Source organism: Microtus oregoni, unplaced genomic scaffold, assembly GCF_018167655.1.
Source record: "Microtus oregoni isolate MIOR12 unplaced genomic scaffold, Mior012 000006F_ref0000085, whole genome shotgun sequence".
NCBI lineage: Eukaryota > Metazoa > Chordata > Mammalia > Rodentia > Cricetidae > Microtus > Microtus oregoni.
Window position 1 is genome coordinate 49,725,117 of NW_024543065.1, and position 16,135 is coordinate 49,741,251.

At 42.4% G+C, this 16,135-nt stretch overlaps 1 protein-coding gene across 1 annotated transcript; it reads left to right on the forward strand.

Annotated features, from left to right (window-relative positions):
- The first annotated feature begins 2,514 nt into the window (after positions 1-2,514).
- On the forward strand, positions 2,515-7,720 carry LOC121449477 (pregnancy-specific glycoprotein 22-like). The gene is made up of 5 exons (XM_041653937.1): positions 2,515-2,587; positions 3,673-4,032; positions 4,574-4,933; positions 6,152-6,511; positions 7,437-7,720. Exons 1-5 carry the CDS (start codon positions 2,524-2,526, stop codon positions 7,718-7,720), a joined length of 1,428 nt encoding a protein of 475 aa, XP_041509871.1. The 5' UTR covers positions 2,515-2,523.
- The last annotated feature ends 8,415 nt before the right edge of the window (positions 7,721-16,135 follow it).

Below are 16,135 nucleotides of genomic sequence, written 5' to 3' on the forward strand. Positions count from 1 at the left end.
AAATTAATTCATAACTTGTCTCGAGGGACAGAAACAAATCTCAGTCTTCTTATGAGAGTCCACATCTTTTTTGTCCTCTTCTCTTTGAATATGATTTCTCCTGGGTGACTTTTGATTGGTCTGGAGATGTGAGGGGGTGAGCTCCTTTCAGGTGTGAGGAAATTCCCAGGTAAGGAGACTTTACTTAAGGTCAAGTAGATGCTTCTTTCTGTCACTCATTCCTTCCTTACCCCCATTTGCTAACATGATTTCTATGACCCAGAAAGAACACTCAGAACTTTGAGCCATGTTCATGTTTCTTTACCCCAAATTCTCCCAGATCCTGTCTTGTCTCATCTGGTAATTGGCTTCTGCTCTGAATCCAATGGAGCCAGAAGAGGCAGGTGATGAACAAGAATAGGAGACCAGTCCTGAGTCAGGATGAAACAAATGTTTTAGTGATGCTCTTCACAGTGTCTGTGGTGGATATCAGAGTGCCCCTGGTTCAGAATCTGGAAGGAAGGAAAAGTAAAATACAGGGTAGTTGTTATTGAGCTGTGTGATGCTTCTTAGGATACAGCTGTGTGGCGCAGTAGACACCAACACATGTGAGGACCACAGCAAACAAAGAGGGCCACTCACTTGGAGAATGGGGAACTTCCTTGGAAATCTCCCTGTGGAGGAGAAGGACGTAACTGTTTACAACATGATCCTAGTTATCATCAACTGTTTTCTTGACACAGCCCAAAGTCAAGTGGGTGGAAACCAGAGTCTCACTGGAGTAATTCCTTATTATTTCAGTCTGTGGACATGTCTGTGAGGGATTGTCTTAATTGATGTAGGAGCACCCAAGCCATTGTGGACAGCACCATTCCTAGGCAGAAGATCCTTGGTTTTACAAGAAAGCTATCTCAGAGTGAGTAATAGAGGAGGCCAGTGAATGAGCCAACAAGTATCGTGTTTTCTGCCTTGACTTTCATCAATGCTAAGAAATGAGTGAGTCCAAGAAGAAAAATGGACCCTTCTCTCTCTCCTAAGCTGCTTTTACTCATGATTTTTTTTATCATAGCAAGAAAAAAAAGCTAGGACTTTGTATAAGTAGGAGCAGACAACACACCCATTTGAATCAATGTTCTCTGTACTCAAAATCAGATCCCCTCAGCACCCTATATGCAAAGAGAAGGAAGGATTTACATCACAAAGATGAACCAAAAAGTTCATTGAAGCCCCTAGGTTAGTGTCTTCTCCTTGGAGTCTTAAGAGAAATTTTCTGAGCATAAAGCTCCTCCAGAGAGTGCCCATTCTCTGGATACACAATGTTTCAGTTTTAGTGCAGGTCTTTGCAGGAATAATCTGAGGCCCTTTATAGACAAACCCTTCATGTAATATGAGTCCTGAAGAACACAGTGAATAGGATGACAGGCCCTCCATACACTTGTGCTGAAGGTATCAGGTCACTTCACATTTGAATTGTTGTCAATTCATGCTGTAGCCCCAGACATGAAATTTCAGTTCTCCCATAGATATTCAGGGAGAAATATGAAGATACATGCTCAACACTTAGAAAATGTTTCTCTGAGCTATAACCTTTCCTAGAAGACTGGATTTCATATCTGTCCCTACTAACCTAAAGCTCTCTCCCAAGGCCCTACTCTCACCTACTGGATGCTTCTTGTATCTGAATCACCTTTCTTCAGGGCAAGCTTAAAGCCCCATCCCTCCTGGCATCTCTCTATGGAAAGACAGAATTCCCACTGGAGAATTACCTAGACAAAGGCCATAAGAGGCTCAGGAAAATTGGAGAGGACATTGACTTACCTAATATACAGCTCAGTCAACAAATAATGCTGAAAGTTGGCTTGAAGTTCTTTATAGAAAGAACAGTCTTTTCAATGACACACAAGTCACATCTTCCCCAACACTAAGGACATGAAACTCATAAACCTCTCCCAGGACTCTGTTCTAGATCAAGAATTTGATTGGTGAAATTATTAATAAAGGCTTGCTCTTAATCCCTTGCATTCATTCAGCTGGTCCCTTTCCATCCTTCAGAGTCATTTCTGTCACCTTCCTTACAGGAGCAAATCCCACCTTTCCAGAGCACTGAGAACAGTGCACATGGGGTGCACTTAACAGGGCCCCTAGTCAAAAAGACACATAGGTGGATAGAGGCTCCCTCTTTGGTTCACTCTGACCCAAGGCCATGACACAGCAGATTTCAGACCTGGGATGAGCTATTGTTCTCTGAGGGCATGGGGATGTTTATCAGCATTGTTGCTAATGTGTTTCTTGTAGGTGAAACATAAAGAGAGAACAGTTGAGAGGGATGTGGGGCAGCACTGAGAGTGTATGGAACAGAGCAGTGCCTTAGACTCAGATCTCACCACCTGACACCCACTTGAGTATGCGAATTTCTATTGCCCTAGAGGAAGCTCAGATCAGAGGGAGGAAGGAGAGCAGAGGGAGGAAGGAAAGCAGAGGCTGGAATTTGGTTGGAACCGAAGCTCTTCTCCTCAGAGGGAGAGAAGCACCATGAGAAGAGAGATGGAGATGTTCTCTGTGCTTCCCTGTAAGTGGGGTACCACTTGGCAGGGGCTCCTGATCACAGGTAAGACACCAGCTCTCTGGGACATTAGCGAATTTCTATGGTCTATAAAGAGAACGGAATTCTGAGAGAAGAGTCAAGATTTCTGTTGTCATAGGACAAAAATACAGGGAGGGAGAGAAGCTCAGCTACTTGTAGCTATCTGTGGACAGGAGATGATAAATGATAAAAGCCTCTACTCCCTATTCAAAGTCAAACACATTGCCTGCCATTTCTGAAACCTGGTATTCCCTATCATGACAGGGTGACTCTTCCAATTGAAATTAAACAGGGGTGGGCCACTATGGCAAGTTAATCTGTGGAGACACGAGAATCTGAATGGTAGATGGAGAAAACAAACTCCTTCTGGGCTTTTTCTGCCTTAAAATATTTCAGAGATTGAATGTGCTCATACACACCCTGAGAAGTATGCCTTCACAAGTACACACATACAATACATAAATAGATGCAAAACCGTTAAAATCACACTTGAGTATAATTTTTCTTGTTGCCTATAAACCTGGAGCTATGTAGAAAGCAATTTTCTCTCGCACTCTTCTTTTCTCCCTTCCTCATTACTCCATTCCTTTCTTCATCCATCTCTCCTTCCTTCCCCCATTCCTTTCTATTTTCTTCCTGCCTACATTCTGTCCTTCCTTCAATCCTTCCTTCCTTGTTTCCTTCCGTCTCTCCATTATGAACTGTTATCTAAGTCTTTGCCTAGAACTGAACCTCCAAAAATATCAGACTAATCTCTGTCCTCAAAAATTCCTGATTCTATTGAATCTGACATCAGCATATACAGAAAATGATTTCAGGGTTTGACTGACACCACAAAGTATACAGAAATAAAATTTAAAAAGTGAGGATTTTCTAGAGGAAGAAGTCAGAGAGGCTTCCTCACACCAATTCGGGGCAATGGTAAATGGAAAGCCAGCCATACACCTGATCAGAGAATTCCTAAGATGAATTTCAATGAGAGGTTCTGAGGTCATGGAGGTCAAGCTGCTCATGTGTTAAGGAGGGTACAGAAACCCCTACTCACACACCTAGGCTGAGTTATGATGTCAGCTGTTCAATATTGATTGTTTTTCTCTTTTCCCTTTTAGCCTACCTTTTAACCTGTTGGTACCTGCCCACCACTGTCCAAGTCATTGTTGATTTAGTGCCACCCCATGTTGTTGAAGGAGAAAATGTCCTTCTTCGTGTTCGCAATCTGCCAGAAGATCTTGATGCCTTTGTCTGGCACAAAGGGGTGACAAAGATGGACCTCGGAATTGTACTTTATTCACTGACCACTAATTTAAAAATCACAGGGCCTGGACAGAGTGGTAGAGAGATAGTGTACAGAAATGGATCTCTGTGCCTCCAAAATGTCACCCAGAAGGACACAGGATTCTACACGCTACGATCCTTAAATAGGCATAAAGGAATTGTATCAACAACATCTATATACCTGCATGTATACTGTAAGTGATTCTATGTGAACTATCAGTGCTGGGTGGGTTCATTCCACTGGATACACACAGGATGGTGGCCTGTGCCTACCTCCCCTCTACATTGTGTCCCCATCTTTGTATTTTGGCATTTAGTGTGTGACTTGCAGTGCAGACTTTCCTTTTTTGGTGGTTAGAGACACAGGATACAGCAGAGAGCAACTCCAGGGTCAGTTGCTATTTTCTTGGTTCAAAAGGATATTAGCTTTGATAACTTGACTGGAACTACAAACGGAACAGAACAATAACAGAAAGAGTAAAAGCGCGAAGATGCAGGATCTGTAGGGGAAGATGTCATGAAGACATCATGACAAAACTATCCTACTGTAAATTTGAGCAGAGATCTGACAGCAGCGAAATAGCAACATACAAGTGCAGGGACGCAAATTAGGATGATAAGATACTTACGTACACAGCTAGATGGAGCAATGAACACACCTGTTCAGGATATAGGGCTTCATCTCACCAAAATGCAAAGTTCTTACTATTGATGGATCTCTCTCTCCACTTCTAGCCTTCCTTTGGACCTGTGGACCTCTTTCCACCTCTGCCCAAGTCACTATTGAATCAGTGCCCGCCATAATTTCTGAGGGGGGAAGTGTTCTTATACTCATTCACAATCTCCCAGAGAATATTCGATCCCTTTTCTGGTACAAGGGGATGATTGTGTCCAATGATCTTGAGGTTGCAAGACACATAATAACCATGAATTCAAGTGTGCTGGGTCCTGCACACAGTGGTCGAGAGACAGTGTACAGCAATGGATCCCTTCTGCTCCACAATGTCACCTGGAAGGATGCTGGATTATATACCCTACGAACTCTAAGTACAGATATGAAAACAGAATTAGCACATGTGCAACTTCAGGTGAACAGTAAGTGATTCTCTGTGATCATTCAGTGCAGGGTGGGGCTTAGACACATAGGATTATGATGCCTGGCCTGTACCTCCCTTCCCTCTGCACTGTGTCTCAATGTTGGTGTTTGAGCACTAAATGCATGACACACGTTAGAGAAAAATGATCATACGTCAGACTATATCTTCTAACTCTACCCCACACATGTCAAGGAAGACCTTGATGGAAAATAATTTAGCTCAGTCTCTTGGGAGAATGTAGAAAAGGGAGCCCTGAACTCTGTCATCTTTCCAAGGCTGGACTACTGTGAGAGAGGAATGTTTTGCTAGACTCAAACCTTACTTTCTTGTATACCTGATAGGGAACAATGTTTTTTTCACTGTCCATATCAAATTGGTGTATTTATTAACCCCAAGTTGAAAGTGTTATAAATAAAATCTGTCAACTGGGGCAGGGATCATGGAGGTATGCTGCTTACTGGCTTACTTTACATGGCTTGGTAAGTCTGCTCTTATATATCATCCAGTACATCTAGCCCAGGAGTGGGAATGCCTGCAATAGTCTGAACCCTTCCACATCAATCCTCAATATATATATGAAGATTGAGCAGGCAGCAATAGAAAAAGGCCTATCTATAGGCCAAGCTGGTAGTGGCATTTTTAATTGATACCTTGTCTATCAGGAGGGCTCTACATTTTGTCAAGTTTATGTTAAACCATGAACCAGCCTAAGTGAGCCTTTTTGAAGACCTGAACCCTGAAGATCAGACTGCTCCTGGCTTTCACTCAGTCCCAGTCCTGAAGAGTGCAGGACAGAGAAGAAAACTCTTCTGGGAGGTGAATTTAGAAGTTGAATGGAAACACAAAGAAAACAAACCAAAATGAAAATAAAAAACCTGAAACAATAAACACAGATAGTAAAAACCCTGGAAGTTCATGGAAAGCATCCTCTCAAACCCCCCAGTGTGCAGTGTGTTCAGTGTCTGCCTGAGGACAGTGAGGGAGCAGGCATGCAGATACTTGAGGGGAGATTTCCATCCTCAGAAAATTGCACTTTAAGGGGCACTGAAGGAATGGAGAAGGTCACATTACTGACCTTAATTAAGTGGAACAGACATTTAAACACTAGGAACTTTAGGCTGAGTGATGAATTTGTCTGCTCAAGATGGAGGTAATCATCTTTACACAAAGCACAATTATCCCCATGTGATGATGGTTTTTCTCTTTCTCCTTACAGCCTCCCTTTCTCCTTGCTGTAACCCTCTCACCTCTTCCAAACTCATGATCCAAACAATACCTCGGTATGCTGATGAAGGGGAAAGCATTCTTCTCCAAGTTCATAATCTTCCAGAAGAACTGCAAGCTTTTACCTGGTACAAATTGATATCTAGGACCGAGGTCCTTAAAGTTGTAGAATACAGCAGAGCCACAAATTACACCACCTGGGGGAGCGAACACAGCAGAAGAGAGATGGTGTACACCAATGGATCCCTGATGCTCCAGAATGTCACTGAGAAAGATGCAGGATTGTACACACTAGAAATTATAAATAGAGATTTCAAAATTGAAAAAGCAGATGTGAAACTTCATGTGAGCAGTAAGTAACTTTCTAAGGCCTCCACCTGCTGGGTGTGGCTTATGCTACTTCATACACTGGACTATCAAGACTGGCTTGCTCCCCATTACATTGGGTCCCCACAGTGGGGTTTGGATACTTACTGTGTGTCACACATATGCTAGACAGGGAATGTGTGCTCAATAACTCACCACAGGCTCTTGTGGCTATGAATACAGTCCCAAGAGAAACTCTATGGTTTCCAGGCAGGCCCTGGCTGAGGAAGCCATGGGGTCCTCACAGAGAGTACTAGAAAGCCCTGACTCCAAAACTCTCTCCTTGGATTGATTCCAGGTTAACAGTGCTTGGTTTTCACTTCATGTTAGAACTGACAGAGAACAAGGCTTTACTGACTTTCCAAGTCCCGTAGAGTGTGGAACAAGCTGTGCACTGCCATGACAGGTGCAGTTAGGTAGAACATCTGGGAATCTTTTTTCTCCTGAGTTTCAGTAGACAGGTGTCTAGGTCATAGCCTATTTTTCTTCCAGGCTTAGGAGACTTAATGGAAGATCAGTGATCTCGTAGAAGAAAAGGAGGAGCTTGCTAATCCACAATGTCCAGAGCCCAACCTAGGGAATTCTCTTCTACATGTAAATAGCTACAGATGCTGCTGATTTTAGCAGCTCCTACATACCAAGATCGAGGCACTGCTCATAACTAAGCTTAACTCTTAGACACAACAGTGATCATTTACAATTTGTCGTATTATAGGAAAATTGAGACTCAGGGAATACAGTGACTGAATCAGGGTCACACAGACCATGTGTGATAGATCAAAAGCACAAGTTATGTATATAATCACAGCTCTAACTTATTTATCCTGGAGGATTTATTAAGCATGAATTAAAGAGGAGATGATTGAGCTCTCTAGGGATACTATCATTTGCTCTCCTCTGTTTCTTTTCAGAGCCTGTGACACAGCCCTTCATTCGAGTCACCAACACCACAGTTACAGTAGAGAGCTCTGTGATCCTCACCTGCCTCTCAACTGACACTGGGATTTTCATCCGTTGGATCTTCAATAATCAGAGTCTGCAGCTGACAGAGAGGATGACACTGTCCCCAACAAAGTGTGGACTCAGCATAGATCCTGTCAGGAGGGAGGATGCTGGAGAGTATCAGTGTGAGATCTCCAATCCAGTCAGTTCAAAAACAAGTCTCCCAGTCACCCTATCTGTGATGAATAAATGACCTCTTTTCTCATCCTACAGTAGAACGAGGGCATTAATTTATCAACAACAAAGAGAAAAATTTGTGATGAAAATGATCAGGTACAGCCAGAAGTTTCACTCATGCCTCTACTCTTGGGATACATATGTCTATAAGGACAGGCAAAGATTTAAAGTGAGACTCTGTCTCTAAAGGAAAATAAAGACATCAATAAAGTAAACAAAAATGCAAAGTCATTAAGAGCTTATGTTGTCTATCAAATATATAGCCAAACCTCAGATTCCCTGGGAAATCATTTCAGGAACCCTCAAACTTTTTGAGTCTGCTGTAAAAATGGGGCAGTGTTTGCACAGAGATAAATGTTTTTTTTCATCTGCTCAGATACATTTTATGTTTAACTAATTCACCTAACATTGATGCTGCATGGACATAAGCAATCCATTCAGTGAGGATGAGTGACAAAAGAAGAATTTGTCCACGCTTCATTGTGGACATAACTGGTTTCTCTCTGCATAATGTCTGTCTGGGATTTCTGCATCTGTTCTGTTCTCATGTGCTGGCAAAGAAAGCCTCATTGATGACGACTGGTATGAAAATGATCTTTGAGTACAGCATATTATCATTAGGAACTATTTTTTTCATTTTTTAATTTTAGCAGTCTTATTTGTTTTTATCCCACACATTTTGGGTATCCAGTCTCTTGTTCTAGGTTACACAAGCAGTGGTGGATATGGGTTCCCTCTTGTGAAGTGAATCTTAAGTGAAATCAGACATTGGTTGACTATAATATGTCCCAAGGGTGGTAGAGCTGTATATTGAGGTAGAATGATACCCATCTTTCTGAGTATCAGCCTTGTTGATTTCCATAATGGCTTGACAAGTTTGTGTTACCACCAAAAATAGAAGAGTGTTCCCTTTGCTCCACATCAATGCCAGCATGAGCTGTCACTTGTATTATTAATCTTTTTTATTTTCTTTTTTAATTAATTTTACATACCAAAGAAAGTTCTCCCTCTCTCCCCTCTTGTCATTTCCCCTGCCTTACCCCATTCCTTGTCCACTCTGCAGAGAGGGTAAAAACACACATGAGAAGTCAAGTATTCTTACATATTGAATTGAGGCATGACTAAGTCCCTCCCCCACTACATCAAGGCTGAGCAAGGAATTCTACCATAGAGAATGGGCTTACAAAACAATGACTTCTCGAATTTTGCATGCAAATGGATGGAAATAGAAAACACTATCCTGAGTGAGGTAACCCAGACCCTCAAAAAGATGAATATGGGATGTACTCACTCATAATTGGTTTCTAGCCATAAATAAGGGTCATGGAGTCTACAATTGGTCATCCTAAAGAAGCTAAGTAAGAAGGTGAACCAAAGGAAAAACATATAGTTGTCCTCTTGGCTATGGGAAGTAGACAAAATTGCCCGTGAGAAAATTGGGAACTTGGGGGTGGGGTGGGATGGGGGTAAGGGGAGATGAGGAGAGAAAAGGGAGAAGGGTAGGATGGGGGGAACTTGGGGAAAAAGGAGGACTGGGATAAAGGAAGGTTGGATAGGGGAGCACGGAAGCACAATTCTTAGTTAAGGGAGCCACCTTAGGGCTGGCAAGAGACTTGAACCTAGAGTGGCTCCCAGGTGCCCAAGCCGAGGTCCCCAGTTAGTTCCTTGGGCAGCTGAGGATAGGGAACCTGAAATGACCCTGTCCTATAGCAATACTGTCGAATATCTTGCATATCATCATAGAACCTTCATCTGGTGATGGATGGAGATAGAGACGGAGACCCACACTGGAGCACTGGACTGAGCTCCCTAGGTCCCAGTGAGGGGCGGAAGGAGGGAGAGCATGAGCAAGGAAGTTGGGACGATGAGGGGTGCACCCACCCACTGAGACAATGGAGCTGATCTATTGGGAGCTCAGCAAGGCCAGCTGGACTGTGACTGAAGAAGCATGGGATGAAACTGGACTCTCTGAACATGGCAAACAATGGGGGCTGATGAGAGGCCAAGGACAATGGCACGGGGTTTTGATCCTACTTAATGTGCTGGCTTTGTGGGAGCCTAGCCAGTTTGGATGTTCACCTTCCTGGATATGGACGGAGGGTGGAGGACCTGGAACTTACCACAGGGCAGGGAACCCTGACTGCTCTTTGGACTAGAGTGGGAGGGGGAGAGGAGTGGGGGAGGGGGAGAGGGATGGGAGGAGGGGGAGATGGGTGGGAGGAGGGGGGGGGAAGTGGGAGGCTGGGAGGAGGTGGAAACTTGTTTTTTTTTTCTCCTTTTCTCAATAAAAAATAAGTTAAAAAAAAGACAGTTCATGCACCAGGAATAAATCCTGGTCCCATTGCTAGGGGTCCCTAAGCAGATCAAATCACACAACTGTCATCTACAGTCAGAGAGGCTACTTCAGTCCCATGTCGTCTCCCCAGCAGTCAGTCCAGGGACCATGAGCTCCCACTAGTTCAGGTAAGCCATTCCTTCAAGTTCTCCTCAACCATCCTCTTCTACCCTTCCTTCTACACACTGCCCCCATGCTCCCAAATTTTGACAGGCAATCTTGTCTGCTTCCAATCCTGGTCTATAAAAAGCTATCATATCTCTGGAATAATCTTAGTTGAGCAGGTCAACCCAGGGATGGAGTGCCAATTAATAGAAGACTACTCATGTAGCATGCACAATCCCTGATTCATTTCCAGCACAACACACAACACAGTCTCACTGTACAATGTGCAGTGTACATGTGTGCATGGAGTCAATTCTGAGATGTTCCCCATCTCCATCACCCACAGAAGCAAGAAGGGGCCATAGGACCTCCTGAAAATGGAATTACAACTTGCTTATGAGCTATCCTGGGTGTCCTGGGAACAGAACGTCAGTCTGCTAAAAGTATAGTCATTGTTTTAATCACTGAATCATCTCTCCAACACTCCCAAGTGGATGTTTACATAGGCAATTATTACTGGTAGATGGTAGAGGTATGTATGGCACAACTACATTAGTGATTTTGAAATTTAACATTTTCTTTTATTTATTTATTTTTTTTATTGAGAAAAAATATTTCCGCCTCCTCCCAGCCTCCCACTCCTCCCCATCCCCCCACTCCTCTCCCCGTCCCCCCACTCCTCTCCCCCTCCCTCTCAAGTCTGAAGAGCAGTCAGGGTTCCCTGCCCTGTGGAAAGTCCAAAGTCCTTCCCCCTCCATCCTGGTCTAGGAAGGTGAACATCCAAACTGGCTAGGCTCCCACAAAGCCAGAACATGTAGTAGGATCAAAACCCAGTGCCATTGTCCTTGGCTTCTCAGCAGCCCTCATTGTCCGCCATATTCAGAGAGTCCGGTTTTATCCCCTGCTTTTTCAGTCACAGTCCAGCTGGCCTTGGTGAGGTCCCAATAGATCAGCCCCACTGTCTCCATCGGTGGGTGCACCCCTCTTGGTCCTGACTTCCTTGCTCATCTTCTTCCTCCTTCTGTTCCTCATTGGGACTTTGGGAGCTCAGTCCAGTGCTCCAGTGTGGGTCTCTGTTTCTATTTCTATCCATCGCCAGATGAAGGTTCTATGGTGATATGCAAAATATTCATCAGTATGGAATAGGATAGGATCATTTCAGGTTCCCTATCTTCAGCTGCCCCAGGAAATAACTGGGGACCTCGCCTTGGGCACCTGGAAGCCCCTCTAGGTCCAAGTCTCTTCCCAACCCTAAGATGGCTCCCTTAGTTAAGATATGTGCTTCCATGCTCCCCTATCCAACCTTCTTTATCCCAATCATCCCATTGCCCCAAGTTCTCCCCATCCTACCCTTCTCACTTTTCTCTCCCCATCTCTCCTTACCCCCCTCCCACCCCACCCTTAAGATCCCGATTTTTTGCCTGGCAATCTTGTCTACTTCCCCTACCCAGGAGGATAGCTATATGTTTTTCTTTGGGTTCACATTCTTATTTAGCTTCTTTAGGATATCAAATTATAGACTCACTGACCTTTATTTATGGCTAGAAACCAATTATGAGTAAGTACATCCCATGTTCATCTTTTTGGGTCTGGATTACCTCACTCAAGATAGTATTTTCTATTTCCATTCATTTGCATGCAAAATTCGAGAAGTCATTGTTTTTTACCTCTGAGTAGTACTCTACTGTGTATATATTCCACACTTTCTTCATCCATTCTTCCATTGAAGGACATCTAGGTTGTTTCCAGGTTCTGGCTATTACAAATAATGCTGCTATGAACATAGTTGAACAAATGCCCTTGTCAAATGATCTGGCATCACTTGGGTATATTCCCAAGAGTGGTATTGCTGGGTCCAGGGGTAGGTTTATCCCAAATTTTCTGAGAAACTGAAACACTGCTTTCCAAAGTGGTTGCACAAGTTTGCATTCCCACCAGCAATGGATGAAGGAACCCCTTCCTCCACAACCTCTCCAGCAGAGGCTATCATTGGTGTTTTTGATTTTAGCTAATCTGACAGGTGTAAGGTGATATTTCAAAGTTGTTTTGATTTGCATTTCCCTGTTCTCTAAGGAGGTTGATCATGACCTTAAGTGTCTTTTGGCCATTTGAACTTCTTCTGTTGAGAATTCTCTGTTCAGATCAGTGCCCCATTTTTTAATTGGGTTAATTAGCATTTTAAAGTCTAGTTTCTTGAGTTCTTTATATATTTTGGAGATCAGACCTTTGTCTGTTGCGGGGTTGGTGAAGATCTTCTCCCAGTCAGTGGGTTGCCTTTTTGTCTTACTGACAGTGTCCTTTGCTTTACAGAAGCTTCTCAGTTTTAGTAGGTCCCATTTATTCAATGTTGCCCTTAATGTCTGTGCTGCTGGGGTTATACATAGGAAGTGATCGCCTGTGCCCATCTGTTGTAGGGTACCTCCCAATTTCTCTTCTATCAGGTTCAGTGTGCTCGGACTGATATTGAGGTCTTTGATCCATTTGGACGAAATTTAACATTTTCCATATGAGACCATTGTTATTTATATAAGGTCAATTCCTGAAAGGGTTACTTCTTTAAGGAGTACAATGGTGTATGATGAGAGACCAATGTAAATTGTTTGAAATAGTGACTCCCTATGCATAGAGAGTCCTAAGTTAGCTGCAAGATTCATTGGAAGGATGAAAGCAAAGTCTTTTCATCTGCCTTTCTGTATTAGTGGCAATAATATCCCAGAAAACACATGATTTCCTGTCCAACAGGTGGACTGCAGAGTCGTGGAATTTTGCAAAAATTCCCCTGAGGCAGGTAGTTTAGTTCTCAAGTCATATGAAACTGTCCATTTGTTTTTGACGCATAGAGCAGACATTTCCTCAAGATGCTGATTCCTGAGATTAACATCTCTGAAAAACAGCACGTCTTCCTCCACAGAAACCTGAAAATGTCTTCAGGGTGAAGAGATTGCACACATGGTTGTATGCAGACAGCTTGTCTGTAATCTATGGCTCATGTGTGGCAGATCTACACAGTAAGTTTTCTGTGTCTCAGTTTCCCAATGATAGTATACATGGTTAATGAATGTTGTCATGATGATAAAGTAGCCCCACATATAAACATAGTCCTAATACTGTGAAGGGACAGATGTATAGATGAGCAACATCTGTTACTGCTTGCCTGCAGGAGAAAATTCACAGGACTCTAAGCACAAGCAATCATCAAGGGAACATAAGTCCTCTGTCACTCTACTTAGAGACCCTGACCATCTTGAGAAGTCTCATAAGCCAATTAACTATTGACTAATGGCCAGGGCAACAGTGCAGCTTGGATGCTTATGCTGAGACCCAGAAAGAAATGCCCAATTGACTATTGGGTACCCAGGGATTGTGTGGAATCCCGGGGGTTAGAGTTAAGTGAGGTTGTGATTACTCTTCACATAGGAGGTAGGGACTGAACTCAGGTCCTCTGGAACAGCAGCAACAAGTGCTATTAAACACTGGATTATCTTTCAGTCCCCCATTTCTCATTCTCTTCTCTGTTCCCTTTTAGATCTAGTCAAACCCTGAATTCACCTTCTAAATAACTTTCTGCCTTCCAGTCCATCTCACTTAGGGCTTTAATTGTAGAGAACAATCTTGCTGTTTTGGGATGCTCTAGTACCTCAAAAAAGCAGAGACATCTCTATGTGAATGAATGAATGAATGAATGAATGATTATACAAGGGCTCTGACTTTGAAAGGATTATCATTTTGGTTGCTAATAAAATGGAATTATATTATAACATAACTTTTATTTGCAGTTACTTATGCGTTTTATATATGTTTGTGAGAGAATATGTACATCTTTATTCATGCGTACATCAGTGCATGGGTACAAGAAATTCTATTTTACATATAAGAAAGATAGAATATTTGAGTGAATTGGCTCTCCCCATCCACCAAGTTGAAGTTAGGGATTGAACCCAGCATTTCCACCCTGGTAGCTTGTACCTTTACTCTCTGAGCCATTTTGGTGGCCCACCATGATCTGATTTTCATTTATAGGGAAATCATGTCATAGTTGAGAACACCAGTTTTCAGAAAATAATTGCCAAAGATGATACACTTTGACAATAAAACAATCTGGTTTCTCCTCCCCTTACTCTTTCCATTTCCCCAAGGCCTTTCTTCTGCCAAACATTTGTAACTCTCCATCCTCTCCCTTTAGGCTGTGAGAACAAATACTTAGTCCCCTCTCAAGCTCCTATCATAGAAGACTCTTGCCATACTCTGAGTTCCCCATTCACTGTCAAGGCATGATCTCCACCACTTTGTATTAGGATACAAATCTGCAGTTTTAGGTCATGTCCTCACAGCTTTAATCAGACCACATCTCTTGCAGCTCCTTCTAGGACAGAGAGTGTAGGAACTGTCTGTGCTGTGACCTGTATGCTCTCAGTTTACAATACCTGGCTCCTCCAAGTTCCTTGTCACTTACACTACACTGAACTGAATAAATGATGTGAAACTTTCATCTGTAACTTTCCTATGCTCTGGGAATTGGGGGAAGTCTGCTTGATGATGATGCCCAGAACTGGAGAGTGCTCACAGAAGAGGTTCCTTGGATTCCCTCCATGATCACTCTCATGGCAGCTATTTCTTGTTCTCACACTCTCCCAAGCTTTCTCTTGTTTTCCCTACCTTTTAAAACTTTTAGGATATTTTTTAGAATTTTCTTGCATGCTTGTTGCATCTACATCATTTCATGCCTCATTCTCACCCTCTATCACTTTCCATGACTTCCACACTCTCTCTAATTCATGCTACTTTTATAATCATTACTAGAATACATATATTTATATAAAATTTATCAATGTATGAATACAATCTGCTGGGTCTACTTAGTGTTGCTCATGTGTGTATGTGTTTATGACTGACAATTCGGGATTGGATGATCTATCAGAGGCTCATTCATGGAGAATACTGATTTTCTGTCTTTCAGCATTCATTAATTACTCTAACACTTTACTTTTGGGTGGAGCTATTGGAGATTTCCTCATCCATGCTAGGATTTAAGTTAGTGTTGTCATTATTTAGGTCTTGTTGAATCAGGCATACAATTGAGAATGCTTGGGTGTAAAGTCCTTGTCATATATAGAACACACAATCTCACAGTAGACATGCTGGTCCTCTGACTTTTTACAATCTTTCCACCTCAACTTTTGAAATGATCCCTGATTCTAAACAAGGATATTGTAATATAGATAAATCATTGGGACTGGACATCCTGCAATATCTGTTGTTCTAAACATTTTGACAAATTTTGGAGTTCTTTGTTGGCCTCCATCTGTGCAAATAGAGGCTTTGTTGAGCACTATGAGAGCTACAATTAGCTGTAGGTACAATGATTCATGCTTAAATTTACCTAGAAATTATATTAATTTAGGAAAGTGGCCGCACTACGTATTCTTCTAGGGTCTGTGACCTTATTAGCTGAATTAAGCTGTCTAGGACTCCAATACCAGAAATGATTTCATTCCTGTCAAGCATATCTTACATCTAATTATATAGTTGTCTGTTACCTCGAAAGAAATAAGTGCCTTCCTAGAAACTTTATGTATATCTGCACATGCTATTTTACTGAGATTTGCAGATATCAGAACTGAGTAGGACTATAGTGATATTTATTTCTGTTTTAATAAAAAAAGATTGTCTAAAAATAAGAAAAGCCAAGCAGCCAAGCCACTAGGGAAGCCTTACCTCTATCAAGGCAAGGTGGCTATAGACCAAGCAGACTAAATAGACTAAACCTCTCTCTCCTCTCAATTTTATATTCCCTGTAGTTCTGGAACTAAAGATGTATGACTCCCTAGTACCGAGATTAAAGATATAAACCACTACCATCTTGATTTGTTTTAACATTGGTCTAGTGTAGTCTAGGGTATCTTTGAACTCACAGAGATCCATCTGTCTATGTCTCCCAAATTTTGGGATTAAAAGATTGTGTCACCACTGTCTGACCTATACTGCCTTAGT

What these genes read in the sequence shown, in the direction of transcription:
- LOC121449477 (XM_041653937.1), top strand. Translation starts at nt 2,524, where the DNA reads ATGGAGATGTTCTCTGTGCTTCCCTGTAAGTGGGGTACCACTTGGCAG. An exon ending in TATATACCTGCATGTATACT is followed by an intron (nt 4,033 to 4,573) that starts GTAAGTGATTCT and finishes CTCCACTTCTAG; the next exon opens with CCTTCCTTTGGACCTGTGGA. An exon ending in TGTGCAACTTCAGGTGAACA is followed by an intron (nt 4,934 to 6,151) that starts GTAAGTGATTCT and finishes TTCTCCTTACAG; the next exon opens with CCTCCCTTTCTCCTTGCTGT.